The sequence below is a fragment of the Stegastes partitus genome, unplaced genomic scaffold (assembly GCF_000690725.1).
Source record: "Stegastes partitus isolate 25-593 unplaced genomic scaffold, Stegastes_partitus-1.0.2 Scaffold611, whole genome shotgun sequence".
Lineage (NCBI taxonomy): Eukaryota > Metazoa > Chordata > Actinopteri > Pomacentridae > Stegastes > Stegastes partitus.
In genome coordinates, this window is record NW_007578342.1 from 252,590 (window position 1) to 278,690 (window position 26,101).

At 42.3% G+C, this 26,101-nt stretch overlaps 1 protein-coding gene across 2 annotated transcripts in view; it reads left to right on the top strand.

The window, feature by feature from the left end:
• The window catches only part of erf (Ets2 repressor factor), a 46,903-nt gene extending 21,371 nt beyond the window's left edge, over positions 1-25,532 (top strand). The window contains exons 2-5 of one of the 2 annotated variants that reach the window (XM_008289375.1): positions 6,806-7,040; positions 17,145-17,257; positions 20,949-21,856; positions 22,805-25,532. In XM_008289375.1, the coding sequence (XP_008287597.1) occupies positions 6,806-7,040; positions 17,145-17,257; positions 20,949-21,856; positions 22,805-23,437 (1,889 nt within the window). In that variant the 3' untranslated portion in view covers positions 23,438-25,532. The remainder of the gene's footprint in view (positions 1-6,805; positions 7,041-17,144; positions 17,258-20,948; positions 21,857-22,804) is intronic. The other variant, XM_008289376.1, reaches the window with a different exon arrangement.
• Positions 25,533-26,101: the final 569 nt, after the last annotated feature.

The window sequence follows — 26,101 nt, forward strand, 5'->3', positions numbered from 1 at the left end:
TGCCTGAAAAGACACGAAGGCGACTTGTGTTTTAAACAAGCACAGTGTCAGCATGTCAAAAACTTTAGCCGGAGCTACACTGACTTCCCTGCAATACAGTAGCAGTACCAATAACAGTCTACTGTCTGTCTCAGCCCTAATTTCTGTTTTTACTCACATTACATTAGGCACCAGCTGTAACAGATGCACCTCCAACTGGACCCTCAGTTGTGCATCTGTCAGAATGCTGCACTATCAGCTGTGCTGTCTGGCTCCCCGGACTTGGCTGTCTTACCACCAGGAGGTGGCTTTCCACCTCCATTACCGCCCCTGTAGTAGTCCCTTTTGGCACTTCTGTTTCCACTGCGACGTAGGATCTGACTTGTGACGTTAACTCTGAGTGAGCTAAAACAACAACAAATTGCTACTGGACCTATCTGTAGTTCTATGAGCTTGCAGGAAATTCAACATTGAGGTTTATGTTGGCATATATGGACGGTTTTACGTTCATAATGGCGATGTTAGAGAGAAGAGCACTGCTCCTCGACAGGCACATTGAGGGGGCTGGAGAAATGGCGCCTTCCGAGTTTAACCAGTGTTGAGACCTCCACAGCAGCTACTTCAGTGCCGCTTAGAAATACCTTCCTCAAAACATGTACTGTTTCCTTCCCTGAGAATTCCACACTACCATAATGTGTTGTACCCTAGATAAAGGTTGTGATTGATGTGCTCGTGCATAGTTTGGCAAAAGTCATTTGCCACAAACACCTGGTGGGATTATGCAGTGTGCAAGCCGGCCTGCTTTTCTAGCCATTCTGATCAGCAGTCTTCTGTGCAGTTGCGTCACGTACATCGTCGTGTCGAATATGAACAAGCTTAAACCATTGAGAACGCATAGATATATGTCCGCTCATTTCTCACCACAGGCTGCAAGTTTTAGGTGCATTGTCTGTGTCGATTCTGAGTCATCCAGGTGTTGATGATCCCAGAAGCTTCAATTAAAACGCAAGAGGACTTCTCTTTTAGGTTCTTGAAGATGCATTATAGGCACATGATTATGACCAAGTAGTATGTCCCTATTGTATGCACACTGCATGAAACAGTACATACTTTGTGAGGGCAGCTGTAGTGCACGATTCTGAATGTAGTCCAAGGTTAAGGCTGCCATAAAAAAGCCTGGAAGTTGCTGCAGTGGAAATCAGATCACTGCGGTCAAAAGAAGGACCCTGGACATGACTGAACAGGTCTCATGTTGGTCCTCAGTGCATGAAGCCCAACCAATCAGTGTGATGGTGAAAGTGAGTGTCTGCGGTGCTTTGAGGACAGGCCGAAGTGTCGTTTCTGCTGTCAACACTGTGCGACAGCGAAGCCGGCGCTGCAGCAAGTAGGTCTCTGCCGGCCGGCCAGGCAGCCTGAGACAGATCACACCCTCGCACTGTCGCTCTCTGGATGAGGCGCCCAAACTCTAAACTCTTTTGCCAAGTTTCTGTAATTGAATCATATTTTGTCTTGTTTGTCGTGACTCGGCCATTTATTTTTAGAGCTAAAAGCTTTTGTTGCTAGGAGACTGTGTGTCTTAGGAGAGGCTGAGTGAGGGAGGGACAGTATGAAAGAGAAAACAGAACGAAAGAAAGAAAGAAAGAGATGGCAGTGGTGTTGAGGGGGAGAAAGGCGGAATCTGTGAAAGCTGAACGACAAACGAACTAGCTATGAGTCAGCAGGGACATCTGCAGCACACACAGCCACACACACATATGCAGTGGGCATGGTTGCTATTCCTGTGTTCTTTGTCTGTGTGCTCTGTGCACCCACGCATGAACCCACTTACCTCTCCCCACTAACCTGTGCTGTGTATTTGTGTACTTTGTGCGTGTGAGAGATATTAGCTCGCCCACTTTGATTTAATCCACTCCCGCTGAGCGTCGTATGCGTCAGCGCGTGTCTGTGCATGTGTGTTTAAGGAAGTGTACCGCATGTGCACATGTGGATTTTTCTCCAGTGTACCCCATTACATGGCAGCGTGTTGTGTCTGTGTCACAATGCATAACCTGTCCCCGGCAACAAGAGCCTTATTGTGTGGTGTATGAATCATATGCTCGTACCCCATTAGTAATCTGCCTTCAAATGGCTATTAGCAACTATCACAGCCAGCTTGTCTGTCTTTTGGCTCTCTCGCCGAGCACCATAGGAGATCAGATAGCAGCATGTGGTTTATTAGTCATCAGGAGCGGGTCTGTTTTTCAGGATATTTTTTTCCTTTTCCGTAAGTTGCGTAACATTTTTTGATTGTGTTAGCTGCCACCTTCATAAAAAAGAAGTGCTAGTTTGTGAAAGTTAAGAGCCACCATATTTAAAGACTTGGAGAGTGAAAGTCACGCTTCTTTCTATTCTAAATGAACATTGTCATGGGTGAGATGTATTTTTTTGCCATTTCGAGAAAGAAGGAAGACAAAGAGACACCACAATCTGAACGAGCCATATTCAGCTCTGATTTCTAATACACAAGCTGTGTTCCAAACTTTTGAAATGTTATTTGTCAACAGCAGTTTGGGAGAAATATGAAGTTGCATTTTCTTCTTCCAGATAATGTAATTTTATTAGCACTATAAGTTTTAGAAGTCCTGCTTCAGTTCACTATTTGCTGAGTGATTGGTTTCAGGCATGTGATGGAGCATTACCACATAAGTTACCATTTAAAGCATGACTATCACACGAGGACGACGGCACGCATTTATTGCATCACAGTTTAAACCCTGGGTCAGACGTGTTGCATGACACGTACGCTAAAATGCAGCCTTTGTGGTTTGTTAATTGCATTGTTTCAAATGACAATTTTGATTAGAAAATTTGCATAATCGCTGAAAAAGGAAGACGAAACAAAAGAAAAGTTTGGCCATGTATGAGAGAAAAATTTAGTCAGCCAAGTTGTAATTATTCTTTGATGTCAGCTAGTATTGGACATGTTTTATGCTGTTCAAAGACCAAGATAACGAGAGAAGCGGAAACAGCTAATCGGTCATGTGAGTTAAATGTTTGCTGTGTCAGAACTTATTTGCAGAAGGTGGTTCCATGTCCTATGAAGCCCTTTAACAAGTCAGATAACACCTGAAGTTAGGATTTTTCAATTTTGCCATTTCCAGAATGTGCATAAAAACATGTTGTGTATCTGAACGCTCAGCACACTCCCAAAATGCAAACATTAGGAATACTATCTGTAAATGCAGTACAAAATGCATGAAACTGTATTAAAAACACATATTTAGCCACTTAGAGTTTTGTACCAAGTGTTAAGTCATTCAGTCTGAAATTGAGCAACATTGTAAAAATATCAAATATCCCAGTAATTTCAGTGTACGAAAAGAATTAAATCAGGGAATGAAACAATGCAGCTCTGGCCCACCAAAGTTCTTGCAAAATTTGGACTACAAAACAGCGCAGCTTGGAGCTCTTGAATCTGTCCTAAAGGGGAAAAGCAGATTGCAGTTTCTCAACTGGTGTGTGTCTCGATTATTGAGCCAGACACTGATTACATAGGAGCTCATAGCAATGTCAAAGGCAGGATGCCGGTGCAATACTCGGGAGTTGGGCTGTTTGCTAAGTTTAAACTCCTCTGACAATGTGAGCGGTTCTTCATGCGCTGAAAAATCTGCTTCCTCAGTTGAGCTGTACTTGACCTTTTTTGCTGTAATGTGGCAACACTGTATATTGTCAACACCAGCTGCTGCATTTGCAAGTGCGTTTTTGTGCTTTTCTCTTCTCTCTGTGTGAGTCGTGTGTTGTTGTAGGTCTTAGTTTATGAATCGTCACTTGTTGTGGTTTGACTCGGCCCCTTCTTGTCGGTTGTGTGTCACTACTACTGCTGACAGTCCTGACACGACTTCCCCGACTGTGCATTTGCAGACGCTCTTTGCACACCTGATAGTGGACTTTGGTTTCACTGTGTCCAACTTGGTGAGTTTTTCCATGACTCACTTTGACTCCATTTACACCTGCTAATAAAATGTGATCTGTATCTGGATACGGGAAAACACATGTTAATGTCAGAGCAGATTGTAGACACGTGCACCCTTGTGGCTAGAATCTGATTGACTTTATCAGTGCATTGTATTAATTATCAGCAGAGTCAATTATTTGAGTTCCCCTAAGTTCAAACAGTGTTCCTTTTTCTTAAGAAAAGCACCTCCCATGTGAGTAGGGATGTTGGCGTTTGATGTCCACTCAGCTTTACAAACAGAATTAAATTAAGTGTGTTTAATTTAAAACAGCTGGAGGTGACCAAAGTGCTGTACATGTTATAGGAGAAGGAGAACGAAAATAAGAAAACAGGATAAAAACTTGTCAAATCAATTCATAAACAGAGAAAAAATAGTATAAAATACTGAAAGAACCAACATAAAAGTTTGAAGGATAACAATCTAAAATAAAACAAACATGAAATAGTAAAGTAATAAAGCCACAAAGAGCAACCAAAGGCAGCTGGAAACATGGATGTCTTGAGATTTTTCTTAAGTGTCAATGGAGGAGGAACCACAAAGGCACAGTTTTCTTTAGCCACTAGCCTCAATCATGAAACGGTTGTTCTGAGGAGCTTCATGTCCAGCTTTTAACATTTAGTTGCTAAGTTTGACTATCCAGAATTAAAATTACAGATATCAACGATGTAATTTTGGCTAGTTGTTATTACTCTGTGGGTAGTTAGTCTATAATTCAGTTTTTACTCGTCAAAACAAATGGTGCAGAGATCTCAAACGCCTCTATTCCTAGTCTGAATTTGGAAGGTTTGGATATTGGTTCAGCAAAGTCTTTTACCAACGTTAAGAAAAAATAATGGCAGCTGCCGTGGTGGATAAAACTGCTGTAAAATGCAGCTGCAGATACCTTCAGTGTGAATTCTAAATTGTAGATATCTGTAATGAGAAACACATGGGTGGTAAACACGGTATCACTTGTCCTAGGAAGAAGAGCCACGTGGATACCTTGAAAGTTCTTTTCAAACTAGGAAGACTTGAATTACGGATGTCTGCAATACATATGCAGTCTAGCTATTAAATGTTAAAACAACTTGCCACAGGATCTAGGAGGCCTAAAGGTGGACTGAGGACAGAGGAGTGCTGTAATTTACCCAGGTGTCGGCCACAGCATGGCTTTATAAATAAGACATTAATCAGTTTTTGCACTTTTAAATGGTTCACTTTGAATTCAAAGCAGCTGAAAGTAGCTAAAAATGGCCTTCTTGATGAAAACCTACCTATGAAATAAGGTAAATATCACGCACACATATCATTTTTAACAAACTGGAGCCTGCCAATTGTTTACTTTGCTATTCATCAATGAATCCAGTCCCAGTACGCACACTGTGCAAACAATGGCAGCACATGTGTAGTAAATGGAGAAGTCATAATTGATTTAATCATCATCTGGCCACCACATACAGTTTACTTCACACAGGAATTTAGTAACCAGGTGTGTCCTCTTTTTTTTTTTTTTTTTTTTCCCCCTCCAACTTTTACAACTCTTTCTCTTTTCTGGTTTTATGTCATCTTATCTGGTTTTCATCTGGTGTTGTGCTTTTCTGTGGTTGTTTTTTTTTTTGTGCTATTGTCTCCGTTTCACGAAGCTGCCCCGAAGCAGTTTCCTATCAAATGTTGACAAGGCAGTAAAGGATAAAAAGAATTAACATTTGCCAGTTTTGCTGGTTGCATGCACACATGCATCAGATAATATTTTGAGATGATGATCGCATGCACTGCAATGCAATGCAACAACTTAACATCATCGTGATTGTGTCGTCCAGGTTAGCCGAACGCTGGTTAACAGGCCACATCGCAACGGTGTCACAGTCAGCCTTGAGCATATCATTGTTAACAGTTCACTGTCACTGCTATATAGATATGACAGGCTTTGTAGAGTGTGGGAAACTGATTGTAACCTTGGTATTTAGGATAGTGCGTTTCTTTACAGTTACATAAACACATACACACACAAAATTCAGCATTGTTATATTGTGCCCATATGTTTCCCACCCTCAGCTTTCTCAGCCTGATTGCCAGAGCACATCTGGTCCTAATAAGGTGTGTGTGTGTGTCACTATGCCTTTGCTATTCAGCCTTTCAGCCTGGCCTTCTGTTGAAGTGGTGTTGAGTCTTTTACTGCCACCCACTGCTTTACAAGACAAAGCCTATACTTTTAACTTTTGGATAATAGTGTGTGTGCTTTTGTGACTGCGTGTGCTGATAGTAGTTATAAAACCATAGCTTATATTTTGGCTGCACATATTTCAAGGCCTGTTAATCTGTTTAAACAGTGCTGATTTTTCCAGCTTTGATGCAGATAGCAGGGAAGTTTTGATATGACTGCAAGCCTGTGAGAACAGCTTTGACCGAAATGCTCATCAGCCGCCATAGACAGAAATGTGTTGAGGATTTCGTAACGATTCATCCTTTGTTTCGTGACTCCAACCAATCTCATGTCTTTCATCCCATCTCAAACGCTGCACTCTCCTAACCTTGCACTTTGCCGATTCCCCTAAAATGTCTGTACTCGCAGTTTAAAATCCTGACTGTTATTAGCTCTAAACAAAAGCAGTTTTACACTATTGTGTTGTTGACCCTGGCAACAAAATGGCTGCAGTTAAGCCGACCAATTAACAGCTTCGGAGGGATAATGTTTTAATCACATGCGCTTCACACATGAGTCAACACAAGACAAGACGGTAAACCCGGAGCTTTTCTTGTCTGACCTGTTTTTTGGGGGTTTTTTAAACATCAATCATCAAACATTTTCATGATCATCCACCTGAACACCACCTTTTTCTGTCTGACGATAGGGTTTGCTTTCCCAGAATGGGCCTACAAGCCGGAGTCCAGCCCCGGATCCAGGCAGATCCAGCTGTGGCACTTCATCCTGGAGCTGCTGAGGAAAGAGGAGTACCACGACGTCATCGCCTGGCAGGGAGACTATGGAGAGTTCGTCATCAAGGACCCGGACGAGGTGGCTCGGCTGTGGGGGGCCAGGAAGTGTAAACCTCAGATGAACTACGACAAGCTCAGCCGAGCTCTCAGGTGAGACCGAGGCTTCTAACACACATTTAACTTTCTGCACATTTACGCCTACTCCTGCGTTTTAGGAAGCCTAAGAGTGAGGCATCCAGGAAATGCTCCAGACCCTGCTCTGGTTTGAAAACTCATTTTAAACAGTGACTTTTGGAAACGATGACACAGACACCCACATTGGCTTCCTGATTGGGTCTTATCAGCCGCTACGTGTACTTCCCTCATTCATCACCCCTAATCATTTATTTGCTTTGCGTCAACTCCCAATCTATGTTTTCTGCCGCCGCAACCGCCTTACACTTGTTAGTTCAAGCAAAGAAATCTCTGGTCTTACTTTCACCGTTGCCTTTTTTTTATTTTTATTTTTTTCATAATCCAAAGTATGTTCTGCATCTTAGCAACCAAACCTCTGCCTCCAGTTTAAACCAGCAAGTGCAAGGTTAGTCCTTCATCTTCTGAAAGGTACAAATTTCTCTCTGCACTCGTGTTCAGGAGCATCTGCGACTGAGAGCAGAGTTCTAACACAAAGTTGTTGAAATTGCAAACATGAGTTAGGATTTGTGCTGCACCAAAAGGTCAAAATGATGCTCCTGATTTTTTTTAGTCGATATTGAGGTCATTCTCGTAAGATCCAATCCAATGTAGCATAGTAATACTACATTTCATAGAACCTTCACCCGCATTGTATAGGCTTCATCAATGATTGGAATAGGTGTGCGTCATCCTATGGTCCTAATAGGGCGCCATGATCTACCAAATCAGACCTTTTACTTACAGCTTTCACTTCTACATTGTTCAATATTTTGTCACCCTGTATAGTATCACAGTTTGGCTGGAAAAAAATGGGGATTCAGTGAGATAAGTGGCGCTATACACACGTTTTCTGTTTTGTTTTGCACATCCCACGCACTCTTTAAATATGATTTGTTATTGATCAACATCACTTGCCCTAAATCCAAAATACTTGCAACGTGCAACCGATGATGATCCGCTTTGAGGGACGAGCTCTTCGCCATCTGTTCCAGACTTTTGAAGTTGTTTCTTGATTGTCTGCTCTCTGTTGTGTGTTACTCTTTGACTTTGATCTGCAGCCACAACGTCCAGGAAAGTTTTGCATTGCAGGGATGCATACTTCCCAAAACTGAAGCCAAAACATCTTGATAACCCACTCGTGGATCCCTGTTAGTTTAGGGGAGAATTTAGTTTGATGTGAGTTTTCTGTGAGCCGAGCAGTTTAAATGCCAGTATTGCTGTGAATCATGCTTATTTGATTGCTAGAAGCCAAAATTGTAGCAAGATTAATATTCGATTAATTGTGCAGCCCTAATTACTGCATGTTGAATTGTGGCGTAGGGATTACACAGACCACAAATCACAATATTTCCAGTTCATTGTCGTCTCTCCTGCAAAATACTTCAATAAGTTTGAAGTGAACGTAAGTTTAATGTAGTTTAGGGTTGCTGCAGCAAATCTGTAGATCTTTACAAACCTCTGTTCAGCCTTTGTTTCCTCAGTCTATAAGGTGTTTAGTAAGATCAGTCTGCGCTGATGCTAATATTAAGTTTCCTGTTTAAGGTCACGTGTTCCCCACAGATATTCACAGCAGAGCAGTCGGATAGTGGCCGAGACAGTTTCATAAAACTTAACTTACAGGAGCGGGAATCATGTTTGTTTTAATCTCTGTACAGTGATCAACTCAGTGAAGCGTACAGGATTGATTTTAAAATGGATCCAGTTTGTTGGTGGTAAGATAACAGCGCATACGACCACAGGGTTACTGCCAACACTGTCTATTCATACACTGCAGAGTTTGAACATTATTTCTTTTTAAAAAATGATTATCAGGCTGTTATTCTGTGTTTGAAAACAAGTCATTATAAAATGGAAGCTGAAGAATAGAAGGTGGAAAATGGTGACAGAAGCTTTCACTGTACTGCTTTGCCATGACCTGTTCTCTATTTTAGATTCAGCTGAAATACCAGATTGACAGACTATCAACTGAAAAAGACAGTGTTTCATGCTCACCTTCTATTTTTTGTTAAACAATAATTCAGTTTGAAGCCATTTTGCTTCATTTCCCTCACTAGCGTTGTTTTTTTGTCTTTCCAATGAGCTTCTGTCCTCTTCTTCCCCTCCCCCCAGACTTTTTTGTAGCTTTGATGGTACATTTGAGCTGAATCCTAAAACTCACTGAAAGTTTTTAAAGGCATGTTTTCTTTTTTTTTTTTTAAAATGACTAAATTTACACTGTTTATCAGAATTGTCAAATTTTTTTAACATTCCAACAGTCGTTACGTTAACCATGGGACCTACAATCAAATCTAAGCTTCTGTAAAAAATAAAACAGCTCTGCACGTCTCAGTTTAAATCAGAAGCCATGTTTGAATCCGCTGCGACCAATAATCATGTGATAATTTAATAACTACAGGCTGTGTTTGCACAGAAAAAAAACATACTTAATATGTGCAGCATGGCTCAAAAACAGTCTACAGAGAAGCAAGTTAATACAGTCAGCCTGGTGAAATATCTTTTCTAGAGTTGGTGTGCAGAGAAGTGTAAAAGAAGCAAGTTTGTAGAGGCTGTGAAAGTGTAAATAGTGAAATATGTAGAGCATGTAGAGCCCCCATTTGGGAAAATGGTCTAAACATGACCTTTTTTCAGTTTTTGTAAAACAAATAATCAATAAAATTCAGCCTATGTTTTTCTTTTTAGATGATTTATGACCACACAAAAGCCTCCTCTCTGTACTTCCAGTCATGGCTGTGCTGTTTCTGTAGAGTCACAGGACTTTATGTTGCAGTGAAAAATGAGTGAGGAAAAATGTGACAGGAGCAAAAAAAAAAACACCCCAAAAACTGCTCGGCGTTCAGAGAGTTAATCCCAACTGTTTGCATTGTGCAAGGAAAGAAGAGCGAGTGTGTTGTTGTGAATTGTGCATCTGCGGGCTGCGTGCTGAAACTCCAGGGTGACGGCCGATTTAGAAACACACACCTTCACCCTCTGCAGAGCACATGTGGGATGCTGCAGAGTTTTATTTAGCTGCCAGTCTGTTCTCATCGCCGTGTACACAAACACACAATCTCACGCGCGCATCTAGTCATCAGTGTCGCCTCCTGTGTTGTAGGTTGGTGTGGGTTATAGTTTGCCATGGTGATGACTAGTTACGCTCCCTCGTCACCACACACAGACACACACTCACACTCACGCACACGCACCCACAAACACACACACAAACACTTAACACCTTGTTATATGTCAGCCCTCCTCCAGCCCATCTGTCCTGTTTGTTGCTGCAACTTTTTTTTTTCCCAACATAACCTCGTATAACTGCATATTTAAAGACACACTGCATCTTCTGAACTTGTATCGAATATAAGTGATCATGAATTAAACCCTCGTTTTACCGACTGAGGTTCTTGCAAACCCCAGATATATCTTTTCAATCATTTTGGTCTATAACTGTTTGTCACAGTTTCCTGTTTCTGTTTTAGCTGATGCTAAATATAAAACACCAGTGTGTTGTGGTCCTAGAGAAGCCCGATAAAAAGCACCCAGTTCCCCTGATGCACTTTTAACAGATGAAACTTTTTATTGAGTTCATGTTTGCTACAGGTCCTTATTTAAAGCATCACACATTATCAGGGGACGTAGAAACACTGTCAGTCATTTTTGAAGCAGACAGACACAGATCTTAAGTAGTGCTTTTCCTAAAATAACCATGGAGTCAGAAATATAATTATTACACAAGTAATATAATATAATCTCATGATAAAATGTATTATACAAGACTCAAATAGTGTCATGCATATGATCGACATGCAGTCGGAGCAGGACATGCTTTTGCCCACACTCACTATGCCCTGCTCTGACTGCACGTCAGTCATATGCATGACACATCATGAGTGGAGGGGGGACCACAAAAATAACCATTTATGAAAGAATATGAGGAGGTTTGCTGTTTCTCAGAGCTCCAAGATGTAATTGGCTAAATATATATCTAGACTATATCTCTATAATATAGTTTTGGATGGCATCAGTGTTGTTGTTGTTGTTTTTTTTGTAGGCAATGATGACAAATGTTTACTTGAAATCACAGAAAATGGAATGATACCAGAATCAAGGGATGGTAAATGAGCTTTTAAGTACAAATGTGGGTCTTACTTGGAGGAAAGGCTGCAATTTGCATTAAAGAAAAGTGTTTCATACAAAAAGCAAATTCACTGTAACTTTTCTTAGTTACATAACCAACATTGTTTTGAGAAGAAGTTGGTATTTTGCTATGATTCTATATTCCTTGTATTTTAAATATGCTGATAGGATGAGGGTTAGAAGAGCTGTTTATGAAGCACTGATTCTGCAGCATCATTTAGTTACTTGTTACTTAAGGAAACAGATAAACACTGTAGGAAACAATGCAGCACACGCACTGCATAACTCGCTGAAGCTGTGACCTCCAGCGCTGCTTACACATAAAAGGATTTTTTTCATTTTCTTTTACCTACTTAACATTTGACCACGTAATGCCAAGTACATACATCAGTGACTTAAGAAAAAGTTGAAGTACTTGAACAACATATAGTTACAAACACTTGATAGTAACATGTCCTTGACTCTTTCATTTTTGTCTGCAACAGTATTTTATAAGTCTTAATTGATGCAGCTAAAGCACAAGTCAGGAGTCCTTGATCTCCCGTGGTGATCTTCAGTTATATGAAACACATCAAACTGGTTGCTAACGCCCAAAAATAGACACAAAAATTAGATCTTCAAACTGAGTTTGGGTATTAAATTAAGAGAAAATTAAGCCCACAAAGGTTTCACAGTGTGTTAAGAGTCAATTTGATACAGGAGCAGTTACTGTCTCGCTGGTCTCACTAAGTGTTTTACTTCAAGGACCAGCTGGAGCCGAACTCTGTTGTGCATGTCTTCACCGCGGTTTGTAAACCCTTTATATGAACAACGAGCTGTTAATTAATTCTGACGTCTTTTGGAAGAAAAGTTCTCTTCATCTTTGATTGATGCTTCTCGCCGTCTTTTGAAGTGAGCACTCGTTGGAGCACATATGTGTGTTCGCTCATGCATGCACGGAGCATGTGTGCGCAGGGTTTCTCGCGAGCTTGTGTTCCTGCACGTCTACGTGTGTGTTCAGTCTATAGAGGCCGAGTCTATACAGTCTTTTCTCGTTTATTTGAAGGAAGTTCAAATGGTCTTCAAAGAGCCCGGAGGCCTCGAGCGAGCCTGGCCCCGGTATGTGAGGCCGGCTGTCCCGTATTGACTCAGTGCTGTGTGAATGTGTGTCTGTGTTGCTTTCACATGTATGTGCCTGGCCTTTCCCCCGACACGTTCAAAGTACCATCCATCTATCGCGTCTGTGAACATTATGTCCTTCCAGCTTTTGCTGCGTATACTGCCCTGATATTGTTAACACCCACACAAATGCTGCAGTTCACCTCAGAGAGTGTGTGTAGCATAAACTGTGTTGTTTTGATGTTTTTTCCCCGTTTTTTTGAATGCAGTCGGTTTTGCCTGTATTCCATCTTGCTGTTCACTTTTTAAGTTCCACCTGTATGTTTATTTTAGGGCCATTACAAATGAACATCAATCAATGTGACCAACAACTGACATCTGACACCAGATTGTTGTAAAAATGAAAATTTTTGTGTTAAAATTTATAATAACAGCAACACAAAACTTCCAAACGGAAACCTTTTGGAACATTTATCCCTCAGTTTTGATTGGCTAACACTGATGAAGTGTAACCAATCAAACGCTGCTGTGAATGGTGACTTGAGACAAAGACAGGCAGATACTGGATCCAATAATCGACCAAACCGTTAGACGACCCCATTGCGCCTGCGCAAAGATTTAAAATGCTGAAATGAATTTAAGGATGGTTTTTTGTTTGTTTGTTTTTTTTGGCAAAGGTTCATACTTCACACCAACATTTTTTTTAGATTGACTAGATGGAAAGCACAATAAACATTTGAAAACCAGATGCATTTGATCGAGTTGTATATAATTAATATTTGTATGTTAGGAATGTAACAGACCAAAGTTAAACTACATGCTAAAGAAATCATAATGTGAGTATTATGATTAAATTTTGCGATTTCTTTTTTCATTCCTCACAATTTTTCTCAATGGCAATTTTTGCATTTGCTTTCCACTAAATATGGTATAAAAATGATGTAATGTGTGCTGTGGTCAGTAGCAAGCAAGAACTTTGATGATTTGCACGCGGTTGCATCACAGCGTTTCAGTTATTATGGTGTGTTGTGCCACATTTTAGCTTTCACAAGAAATTGTTGCATCTGCAATTTGGATATTGTACTTGTCTATGTTGCAGTTTTGATAATAATTACAATAATTACTAAGCAACAATCTTCAATCATGGTTTGGAATACATGCGAAATTCTTGGAAGTTTAGTCATCATAGTACAAAATACAGTTTTGCTACCGCCGTTACTCTCAAAAGTAACTAGTGTGCGCGGTTCCCCACCAAAGCCAATTCTCCGTCTTAAAACTTAAAAGAAAGTGATCTGAATCCTCATCAAGATTTAAGTCCTCATGCTCCACCTCTTCACTCACAACATTTGTCCTGGTAGTTTTTGTATTATCCTGCTTACAGACAAACTAAACATACCTCAGTGAGGAATAATCCCCTTAATCTCAATGCATAGCTGTAGTGTCAAAGCGGTTGTGTGTTCACATGAGCATGACGTGTTAAAAAATGCACTTGCTGATCCAGAAAATAATCTCATTCGTGACTCAGAAGGCGTGATAGCATCTGGACACTCGGTGCAATTCATGCACTTCTTACAGGTTCATACATAAATAATTAAACGGTCGGAAAAGCAGAATTAAACGTAGAGTTTTTAGTTTTGGTTCTTTTGAGTTTCCTCAGATTTACTTAATGATCAATGTTTTTCTTCCACCGCTATATGCTGCTGAAGCAGTTCAAATTACCGCTCTAATCCGTTCTGCGTGTGCTCAATGGGTTTGTCGTCACTTGCATATGTTTTCTGCCTCCATTGTGCGTTCGAGCCTTTGTGCCTGCTGTTTATTTGCCTGTTGTGTGTGTGTGCGCGCCTGTATTACATCTGAGAGCGTGGGTGAGCGTAGCAGTCGGCTCTGTCAGAAGAGGCCCTTCACTCATTGAGTCATTGAGGGGCTGGATGAGCTCCTGGTTCACACACTCCGGCTCTACTTTGTTTTTCATTGTACCGAACTCCAGTGACTAATGTTGTGTTCACGCTGGAGCAGGGATGCAGCTTCGTCGTTATGACTAATGCGATCATTGTGTTTTTTTGTAACTGTCACTACGAGTGTGACTGATTTTGTGAAAACTGTAAAAATCCTGCCTTTTTTCCCCTAATATTCGGCCCTCCGTATAAACTGTAGTTTTACCTGCACGTTATTAATGATAAACCATGTCTGTTGCATCATGTGTATGTTATGTATTTGGCCACAAATAAACTATCGATCCTGCTGGATGAATGGATGTATAAAGAAAAACAGATCGATGGGTGCATAAAGGGCAGTTACACAAGCTGAAGCGCTCACCTGTTATCATTGTAACATTCAGCCTCCACCACCGCTGGAGAGCGGCTCAATCAGAAATGATTAACAACAACAGCAAACTTATTACTTGTATTCAGATAAATTTTGATGTACAGATGCATCCAGTGGCCACCTCGCTGCTTGATCCTGATGTATTAGATTTCTCACAATGAAGTGGACAGTAGCAGCTCAATGAGAGACACTGATTTGGAAGTTTTTATGTAAAGAAATATGAATGTGGTTTAGTCGGTGAGTCACAGGGAGCCATTTTATTGTCTTTTAGATGAGCCGTCAGTGGCTCGCTATTCACTCCTCTACATTACCCGGTGTATTGATGATGACTAATGCACTCATGCTAATGGAGCCGCCTGGGTAAGACTAAGTCTGAGCGGCTGTCTCACTTCCTTAAGTAATCACAGTCAGAGTTTGAATTCAGCCTTGTGTTCACATTGTTAACAGCTTGTTTAATTGTGTGCCGCGCTCTGACTCATGTGAAATTACCATGCAGGTAGTGCTTTCAACAGCCACACTGCGGTTTCTGATGTTTCACTTTTGGCTTTTGTAACATTACATTGTTTTGTTGCTTTAATGCGCCGTGGCCACCTAGAAAACACTGATTCATTAACCCTCTAAACCCCAAGTAGTCTCAGGGCGTGGTTTTGCTCCCGTCACGTTTTTAGCTCACCGTGGGCTCATTTTCAGTATAAATTGCACCTCTATGGAAACAGTACAAACATGACTAGAACTAGAGAGAACTAAAAAATGTCCTCTGTGCAGTATTACAAAGTTACAGTGCTATAAATCATACATTTCCTCGATTACTCATAAAGTGCCCACACATGTTACTAATACTGCGGGGAAATGGTGGCTCTACATACTATAGATTTTTTCCTACCTACATTTTCAATTTGTTTCCGTACCGCCTCCTATTTGTTCTGTCGGAAAACAGGCTGCAGTTCAGCTGACTAGTCTGACTTGGTGCAGACCTTAGTGTTCTTAGTAGGATCTGGTTCTAAATCCCACATGTAGAACATTGTGATTTTGATCAAATATCACAATTTTAAGGTTAGATTTGGTAAATCCTCCCTACAAGTCCAATGATTCCCTCTGTTTTTACAGTTTCTGGATCTGATGAATGGAGTCATTTTTTATAAACATGCATCAAGTCTGCCTTCAGGTTTGTTGTTTAGAGGGTTCATACAGTGCACAAAAACAACCAACATTAAATATGGAAGTCTAAATCAGTTGAAAACTTAATGGTGAACCAGAGGTTTAATGCAGCTATTTTCATGGCGCTCCAGTGTGTAAACAACAAAACTATACATTTTTATGGGTCGCACATGTATGCCTGCTAGTTAGCAGCTCTGTGTGTTGTGTGTTTGGATGGCCCACCCAGGTAGATGAAATCTCTTGGTTTTCAAATCAGGTAAATCTGACATTGGAGCACCTTGTTTCACTTCTTCACACATCTGGCTGCACTGCAGTAACTGAGTGAGGAGACTAGAGGCTTCCCTCTGCACAGCTGCCGATTAGCATCCACAGATACATGGTAGGCGTTTAGGGGACATCTGTAGATTGCAGTTTTAGAAAACAAACTGGGTTACACTCTCTAAACTGCAAGAGTCTTGGCAAGCATATCGGTCACGCCGCGCCACCCACCACCACATGAAAATTCTCAACCTGTGGGAAACACTGAGATGTGAAAAAGCAACCAAACAAAGAGTGCAGCCAAAGCACGTCTGGGAACAGAGCTTTTGGCGTCAGAGCATCAAAGTTCCAAATTGAAGCACTAAAAATGTCTCAGAGGAGCTCATCCTGTGCTTTGACGGACCAGCTTTCCTCCCTGCAGTGTTCCAGCACCAGGCAGCGTCACACCGAAGCAGTGGGGGGTCAGAAATAGTACATTTAACACTGTTTACAATATAGCCAAAGAAGAGCTACTGTTTACTAACTTTAAGTCCCAGATCATCCTTATAAAAAAGAACAAAATGCTTATCTGCACCTTTTATTTCTGTTTACAATAATTTACATAATGTGTTGAGAAATTACCAATGTGTATGGGAACGGACAAAAAAGGTTAACACTTAAAATGTGTTATTTGGCACCAAAGGGCAAATCCTCTAATGCCTCTAATTATGTTCCTATCCATTTTGCACCGCTACGCAGAACCGCTCACACAGCGACTGCTTCACGTTGGTAGGGCTGGAAGAAAGTACAGATTTGATTGACTGCTGAGTACTGTTGCAGCCAAATGGATTGCTAAATGTCCACATTTGAGCCAACTGTCCTAATGTTCCAGGTTCAGAGAGAAATGGTGAACTTTGTTGATTTGTTGATGGTGTTTTTCAATAACAATCTCTGGCAGGCTGACGTTTTTATGGAACTCGGTGGTTTTTGCTGGTAAATGTGCATAAATAGCGTCCTTATCGATGGTTTTGCTCCTTATTATCAGGCTTAATCGACATGTGACCGTAAACTGAGGTTTTCTGCATTTTTCTAGTGATGTGATCAGTTTTTAAGACATTAATTGTCTTTCTTTGCTTGTTTCTTCAGATACTACTACAACAAGAGGATTCTTCACAAGACCAAAGGGAAAAGGTTCACCTACAAGTTCAACTTTAACAAACTAGTGCTGGTCAACTACCCCTTCATCGACATGGGCTCTGGTATGTATATTTTGCACACTCGTCGTACTTTATAAATCCGGGGGCAACGTCCCAACTTAAAACCCTCAAACGATCTTTAGACTTTCTTTTTTAGTTTCCACGGAGCTGTGTGGATTTATAAACCAAGCCCTTCACCAGTGCTTTTGGTGCTGGAATTATTGAAAACAGAAATTGTTGGCGCTTTTTCACACCAGCATTGTAAATTGACTGAGTTTTAACCTTGGAAAGAAAGGAGTCACACTTGACAACATGGACACAATCAAAAGAGTGTTAGCTTTGAGACTTTTTGGCCTTCAGACGTCTGTGAATTTAAAGTCTTTATGTGTACAGCGTGAGTTTATGAATTTGGCTTTACGGTTCATTTGCTGACAGCTGTAAAGTGTAGCAAAAAATTTGCTCTGAAGCCCAAGTTCTATCAGCCAAAATAGCTGTTAAACACAATTGGTGAAGATAATCGCTCTGCCAATTTTGATGCCAGAAGCTTGCTTGCCATGAACAGAAGTTTATATGATACTCTGAATCACAATGTCATTTTTTGCCCTGATTTTGGGTTTACAGTTACAGAATGAATGCTTTTCAGCAGACATTGTAACTGAGACATTCAAATGTTATTGTCTGAGAAAGTTTCCAGTCAGTGTGGTGGGTGCCTTACTAATTTTCGTGCCAGAGACAAATCTTAAGGCCAATTCGGGCTTTCCACTTCAGTGTGTCCGTAAAGTTGAGCTTGACGTTATTTCGACGTCTTTCTGAGTCGATGAGGGTCCACGCAGACATCCATGTGCAGAACAGAATTTATGATTGCACTGAAACAGGGCTACAACTGACGTTTATTTTTTTGTTTTTATTACAAAAAACGGAAAATATTCTAATTTTAGAGGCTGGAACTTACTCAAACGGATTCATCAATTATCACTATAGTTGGTGCCTAATTGAATAGTTGACCAGTAGTTACTTATAGCTGCAAGTGCGCAAACTGTGCATTTACCAGGAAAACGATGCTGCTCACAACAAATACTTGTGAGGAGAGATTGTGCAGGGAGATTCTCTGACATCCATGTGTTTTATTCATCATAGAAAGAATAAAAGTTGTTGCTGCCGGATTTTGGAGCAATTTTGATCGATAGCGATAAGCTTTCAATCAACGATGCCCCAGCACAGTGAAACCTCTAAAATCTCCAGAAATCACATGCTACGTCTATGCACTTAGTATATCCCAAGAGCAATACCATTGACACAGTGCTACGGTTCATTCTGTCACCAACTGTTATATCCAATAAAAAGTGCACCATCACCACCAACCTGTCAGCCATTTACCATTTACCACAGTCAGTTAATCGTTGCAGGAAAACAAATATTTCTCAAAACAAATGCTTGTTAGGAAAAGAGACTGCATGGTGAGAATTTCTGTTGTACACACTTTTATAATTAATCAATTAAAGAGTTGTTGAAGTAGTCAGTTAGTCTGCTGGACTGTGAAGGTGCTGCCATTTGGAGCCACATGCTTTATGTTGATGGTGACCAAACATAGTGAGAAGTTTAAAATTCTCCAGAAGTCCTGTTATGTTCATACACAGCTCATCTGCCATCCACACCTTTATATTTGAGTATTAAAAGAGTTTCAATTAAAATATTGATTGACATGATTTCCATTGAAGGTGGCCAAAGACAGTGGGAAGCACTAAAATCTCCAGAAATCCTCTGTTATGTCTTTCTACTGCTCATCCATCAAATTTATAATTAAATATTGAAAGGGTTGTAATTAGAATAGTCAGCCTTTGGAGGTGCTTTGATATGTAGGTTTCCATTGGCAGGCCCAAACATAGTGGAAAGTTCTAAATTCTCCAGAAATCCTGTGTTATGTTCGCCCACTGCTCGGCACACCTCAGGAATAATCACAGTAACACGGTGCATCAAATGCATCAAACCACAGACGGTTTGCTTTCAAAGTCTGCCCAGGGATGTGGAAACTCTAAATTGGTCTTCATAGGTGACAGACAGTTCCTGCATCCAACCTTGGTTCGCAGTAGAAGTAGATGTACCCCAGTTTTTAGATAGATGCTGCTGTAGTTCAAGAACTAATCAGTTACCAGACAGAATTAGTGTGGTTGTAAGTGCACATACATGTGTGCATGGTTACTGTGTGTGTGTGTGTGTGTGTGTGTGTGTGTGTGTGTGTGTGTGTGTGTTGAAGACATGAGCGTGCCACGTTTATCCCTCTCCTCCCTCCTCTGAAGTCGTCTCTCGTTCTGGTCCCGGCCACCCAGTGTAAACACAGCCCATATGGAGCGTTGGATACTGGGTGACATAAGTGCAGCACGAAACTTTAATTATAGCCACCGTGTGATGTGGCCCACACACTGACATGTTGTGATATGATGGTTTCATACGACGGTTACACACACAAATGCCCACGTCAGTCTGGATTGATAGGCGAGCACAGACGCCCACAAATATCCACGACGGATAAACACAACGCTTTTCTCCGCTCATCATCTCTGACACAAATGCTTTTTAAAAGAGGAGACGCACACACACTCGCTCAGCAGCTCTGGAAAAAACAGAGGAACCCAACCCATGTTTGTGATGGCAGTAAGAGCGACTTTTCCAATATTTAATTCTGGCACGTGCTCGGATGCCAAGAATTTATTGCAGTGCCACAGTCTCCCTGGCAGAAGAGGGAGAGCGAGGAGGGAGGAGGGTTGAAAGAGAAGGGAACTTGTGGCTTAGTGTAACCCGCTGTTTTCTTTGTGTGCGCCTGCAACCCTCTGGGTAAAATAAAACCTACGCTCATTAGTTACTTTTCCCATTCTCTTCAGTTTTAAGGGCTGGTGCATCCAAATTTAGAAATGAAAAACGTTTTTTCACTCCATGCAGTTTTTTTTCTTCCTTGTCCAGACTATATCTGTCTGAGATTTCTGCTCAGACAGTACAACTGTGAATGACTTTTTTTTGTGACTCACTATTTTATCCCTCTGAACCTCAAACCCCACCAGTAGGTTTGAAATAAATGTTAAAAATCATTGAAATACAACCATTTATTAGAGCCAGAAACAGAAAGAATCATCGGATTTTTAACCTGACAGTCCTTCGAAATTATTAAAATTCGCCAAAAAGAAGTTGCTTGAGCTAACCAGATTCTGTAAATGAAACAAAATTCTGCGCTCCACTGTGCAACCTTGAAGCAACAGTTACGGGAGAAAACTTTCAGTACTTTTTGGCTGAACTGCAGGCAGTGTTTACATGGAGTAAATAGGATGGCAACATATTAAAGATGTAATAATAAAATATCTATCACTAGTGGGGCCTGTTTGTTATTTTCCAGAACTGGTAACACCTGTGGGCATATGTGGATTCTTCTTTTCTTTTTTCTTTTGGTAAATAAATGAAAGAAATTCAGCATTTGTTTTGCCTTTTATATGATTCATGCCAATATAACTGTGTCATACTAAACAAAAGACCTTTAGATTTTTTTAAAATTCTAGCCATGCTGTTTCCATAAAGGTGCAGGACTTTCTGTTGCAGCAAAAAATGAGCCCACAGTGAGAAAAAAAATGTGACAGAAGCACAAAAACTTCTAGGAGTTCAGGGGGTTAATTTATAGCACCGCATCCATAATGAACCTTCCTTTTTTTTCTGTTAATTCAGCAGTACAAACGAATACACTCAGTAAAGATTTGTTTTTTCCTCTCAGGTCGAGGAGTCCCCCAGAGCGCCCCTCCTGTGCCAACTGGAGGCACCCACTTCCGTTTCCCTCCTTCCACCCCATCAGAGGTCCTGTCGTCCAGCGAGGAGCTGCGCAGCCCGGGCATGTTCAGCAGCGTCGCCCGCCGCATGGCCCGCGGCTCCGTAAGCGACTGCAGCGACGGCACCTCCACCAACTCTGAGCTGGAGGAGGCCGTGGGTGCCGAGGACAGGGCTGTGGGGCCGGAGAGGGCCTTCAGGGGTCTCCTTCCTCCCCGCCTGCCTCATGATTCTCTGTTCAGGGTCTACGGAGGGGGCCCAAACCCAGCAGGGCTCCCCAGACCTGCACCCAGGGTCCACCCAGAGCCTCTGTCCCCGTTCCCAGTCTCACCCCTGCCTGGCCCCGGAGGTCTGCTGGCTCCAACTCTGTCCCCTGCCCTGTCTATGACCCCCACTCCACACCTGCCCTATACCCCGTCCCCCTCTCTGTCGTCCCCCATGGTGGGCTCCCACTTCTCCTTCAACCCGGAGGACATGAAGCATTACCTGCAGGCCCACACCCAGTCAGTCTTCAACTACCACCTCAGCCCCCGAGCCTTCCTCCACTACCCCAACATCGTCATTCCCCAGCCCCACCGCCCCACCCCCGAGAAACCGGCCGCCCATCACCTCCACGGCCCGCCCATGCCGCTCGCTCATTCGCTGAGTCAGCAGCCAGGAGGCGGCGAGGACGGGCACCAGCACCCATCACAGTTCAAGTTCAAGCTGCAGCCACCGCCACTCGGCCGCAAACAGAGGGAAGCAGGGAGCTCATTGGCTACTTCCTCTTCTTCCTCTTCCTCCAGCCAGTCCTCCTCGTTCACAGTATCTGGTCAGCTAAGCAGTTCTATCCTCGCTGGGGGGCCTCCGAAGATCAAGGTAAGTCTCCCAGACAAGGATGTTATCTATCAACAGTTAATCGGTAAGATGCTGCTCATAAGCCATCAGAATACAAATAGATTAGCTGACTAGGCAGAAAGTGAAGGACATGCATGTTAGAAAATGTATTGTGGATTCGCTGTAGTACCCAGTTGCGCCACCAGGTGGAGTTTAACTCAACAGATGTAGGATGCTAGTATAAGCCTGCCATTGGCAACTTATGTTACCAACTTTTCTCTTCTCTTTCCATTATTTGTTACTGGTTTTAGAATCCACTACGGAAAACAATACCCTTCAGGCAGCAGCCTGAGAAGTCAAGGATGTGGATCATGCAGAAAGGCACTGCTGCTATTTTTTGAGGGGTTAATTAGTCATGTTTATCCCAGTTCTCGCCTCTCTACTTGCAAAAGTTCAACCAAAATAACTCTGTCACTATTTTGAGGCAACACCTAAGCAACATCCTTCCTCTATCTCTGATTGGTTTACAAGCAAACCAGAGCGTTTTTATTTACCCTAAACAGAATGATAGTGAGGTGTAGCTAAATGAGGCTAATGCTAAACAATGCTCTCTTTGATTTGCTATAGCATTAGCCTCATTTAGCTATTTAGCCATGACAAAGACTTGTTTTGACTCTAACTCAGATAAGTTGGAATCTATTAAGACATCGAGCCTGTTGCTTGGTGTTGCTTTTCCAGCTAACATTTTCTGTCCGTTGACAAAAACAGCAATATCAGCAAGAGATGTTCACTGTTCTCAGTTCTTGTTATCAATTGATTATTGATTTGTAACGCTGCCACATATTGTTTAAGCAATTGTTCACAATTTGCATTCCTACTTTGTATGTACATGTGAAGTTTCTGTTTCGTTTTAATTCAGAATATTTTAAGTACAAGATACATCTGATCAGTAGAGAATAAAATGCTGCATTCTAAAATTATCCTTCCCAGGTGGAACCCATCTCAGACATTGAATCTGAAGAAGAGGTGGAGGTGACTGATATCAGCGAGGAAGATGAGCTGAATCACAACAACGAGGATGACGAAGGCGACATCTTCACCCCGACAGCTCGCCACCGTCATCACCAGCTCAACAACCACCACCAGGCCAACGGAAACAGCAGCAGCCCCTCTGCTCCTCTTCCTCCTCTCCCCGACGACGACGATGACGAGGAGGTCTTCAAGACTCCAGCCACTCCTCCGCCGGGCAGCGGAGGCCTGGCCTTCCCTCTGATCGGTCTGAAGAGCGAGCCGGGCCAGCCGTCTCCCATCAGCCCCGGAGGCACTCGCTGCATCCCGCTCAAGCTTCGTTTCAAACGCCGCTGGAGCGAAGACCAGAAGATGGAGGCGGACGGGGAGAGGGACGAGGCAGAGGACAAGAAAGTGAGGGCCGAAGGAGAGGAGGAGGTGGAGGGGAAGAGGGAGGAGGCTGGGAGGAGAGAGGGTGAGGTAGAGAATGGAGGAGGGAGAGGTGGGGGAGTTATTCTGGGGCTGATGCTGCCACCAGCTCCCACCCAGCGCAGAGCGAGCTCAGAGCTGCAGAGGGCCACGGCACAGCTGTCTCTGGAAAACACCGGCTGCTGAGCTTCATGCACCAAACACACAGGGGATCTCACTTAGACACAAACACTCTTCTGGAAGCCTGTCAACAAGTTCAGTAGCTTTGGATCGACCATAAAGTCTTGTCAGTTCTTGCCGGCAGGGAGTTTTTTAAAGCTAAAAACTGCAACGTTACCACATAGAAACACTTTTATTTTGTCTTTCAGCGTAAATCTGAACATGTACATCTGTCATATGCAGGAACTGTTTTTGTGCAATAATTAAAGGAGTTATTGGCACCTTGAACCGACCCCACAGCTCCTTAAATTACCAGAAACATCATCTTTTCCTGCATATGAGACATCTACATGTTTACATCAGAATGAAGGACAAAATAACAGTGAACAGATTATCTTTCAGGTTTTGTTGCAGTTTTTGCGTCAACATGATTGGTCAGTACTGTCGGCAAGTAGCTGCAAGAAGTTATGATGAGACGTAGATGTTCCTGTGTTGCCTCTAATGTACAGTAGGACGGTGCGTGTCCACCTAAGTGTTTATTCCTGCGGCCTGCGTGTTTTTTCAGTTTTTACAATGAGATGCGGTAAAGGCTTTACGAAATGCCGAGCGTTTTTTCTGATTGCCAATAGTTGAAAAGTATTTGCTCATCTTTGCTCATCACTTTTTACCCAGTGGAGGAAAGACAGGACCAGAACCACACAAACCAATCGTCACATCCTACAACAGCTAAAATACAGTAGAGGAGAAGTTAATACTGCTGCTGTCTGAGTATCCACATCTGCACCATGTAACATCCTCCAACAACCACAATATTTACATGAAAAATAACACTCAACATGCTGCAAAGTTTGTTTTTCTGGATACACCTGCAGCACATCTACAGCGTAGGGCGAGCTCACTGACTGTTGTGAATTCAGTTTTCAAATGCAGCAAGTTTCTGTCATATTTGTAAGTCGACAGACTTCAGTAGATTTTATAAAGGAGGAAGTTACTCAGCAACCAACGGCTGGTCCTGTAAAATAAGCACCGTCAAGGTGATCAAGACCCAAAATGAAGCCTCCATTTGGTACAGGTAGTGATTTCCTGGATACTGGTATCAGCTCATCGTGACTTGTTTCTGAGTAAAGGTCCAGGTTTACTTGACGCAAAAACTACAAATAGTCGGCTGGTTTAGTTTTACATTTGCGGCGCACCACTCGCATGCAGCTCTCACACTTAGTTCAGCCAGTTTATTTGTTTTAGTGACGCAGCAGCTGCTCTACGAACACTCCACATATGTTGCGTGTGCAGCGTAAAGCTTAGAAGAGCATTTTTGTAGTTGATTGGTACTTGCATCACATTACATCTGCAAATATTCAGCGTCAGAGCAACTGAACCGTCTCAGCTGAGAAAACTCTGAGCCTCCAACTGGAAGCATTCAACTCGATCAGCAGGCAAAGAAAAAAAAAAACACTTTGGTGGACACTCGGCCTCAGTCAAGACACCTTTGTGCCCCTGTTATCTTATCAATCACAGCAGACAGAGAGTCTTTGCTGTGACTTAAACACTACGAGATAGCCGAGCTCAGTTTGTACATTGATTCAATTTCTGCCCGATTTGTTTATTTTTAACATTCGAGCCCCACGGAGAGGGAGTCTGCTCTTACTATCCGTTAGGAACTACACACTGCCTTTTCTAAGCCTCCTCGCCCTCCTAGTGCCAGTTATGCCAGTAACTCTGCCATCCATCGCCTCACATCATCACACACGTGCCCAGATTATCATCATCTTTAATGGCATTCAGTGGGTCTAACTTGTTTGTCTGGAGCAGCGAAGCTAATTTGCATCCTCCTCTAAAGAGTACAAAGGCGGCCTGAATTGTACAAAAGTAGATAGAAAGAGTTTTAATGAATTTCTCACTCATCTCCGGCTCACTTAAGGGTGGTGAGCGCTCCTCCTCATCTCCCCCTCGCTTCTTTTTCCTCCTCCTTTGTACTCACCATAAGAGACAGACAAATCCTGATGTTACTAAGAAGACTTAACAGCCCTGATAGAGATTATAGAAGTGCCTCTCTGTCTGCACCCATCACCATGCAGTCGTTTACAAGATGGAGGGCAGTGAGCAAAAAAAAAAAAAAAAAAAAGACAGAACTCACTCTGAAGGATCTTACAGACTGAAGAGGGTTTTTTTTTTTTCTTTTCTAGTGGTGATTAGAAAGAAGTCTGCAATCAGTCTTTTCTGCAGGAAACAGCTCGGACACTGTCAGACTGAGTGGCCTCCTCATCCTCAGCTCGTTCACTACAGACACATGAAACGAGGATGAGCTGTACATTTAAACCCGAGGAGGAGGAGGAGGAGGAGGAGGAGGAGGAGAGGGAGGCTTTGACCTCTCCTACCGACCTGACGCACAGACACATTGTTGGACATTTTGTTTCGTCAGCACACGGACGCGACTCTCGTTGTACAGCGAAACCAGCCGGCTCTCGGAGGATCTTTTCTCTCCCGTTTCTCTTCGCTTGTCGCGGAAACGAGGAAGCAGCTACGAGCAAAGGCTGTAATTACAGACACACTTGATTCTCAGAGTGTGTGTTCGGACACGAAGCTGCTGCTGCTGAAACATCTGGCCTCAGCTTGTCGTGTCCCCGCGTGACTTCGCACAATCTTTGAGGGGTTTGGAGGTTTGAGGGCATTTGTAGTTTTTTTTTTTTTTTT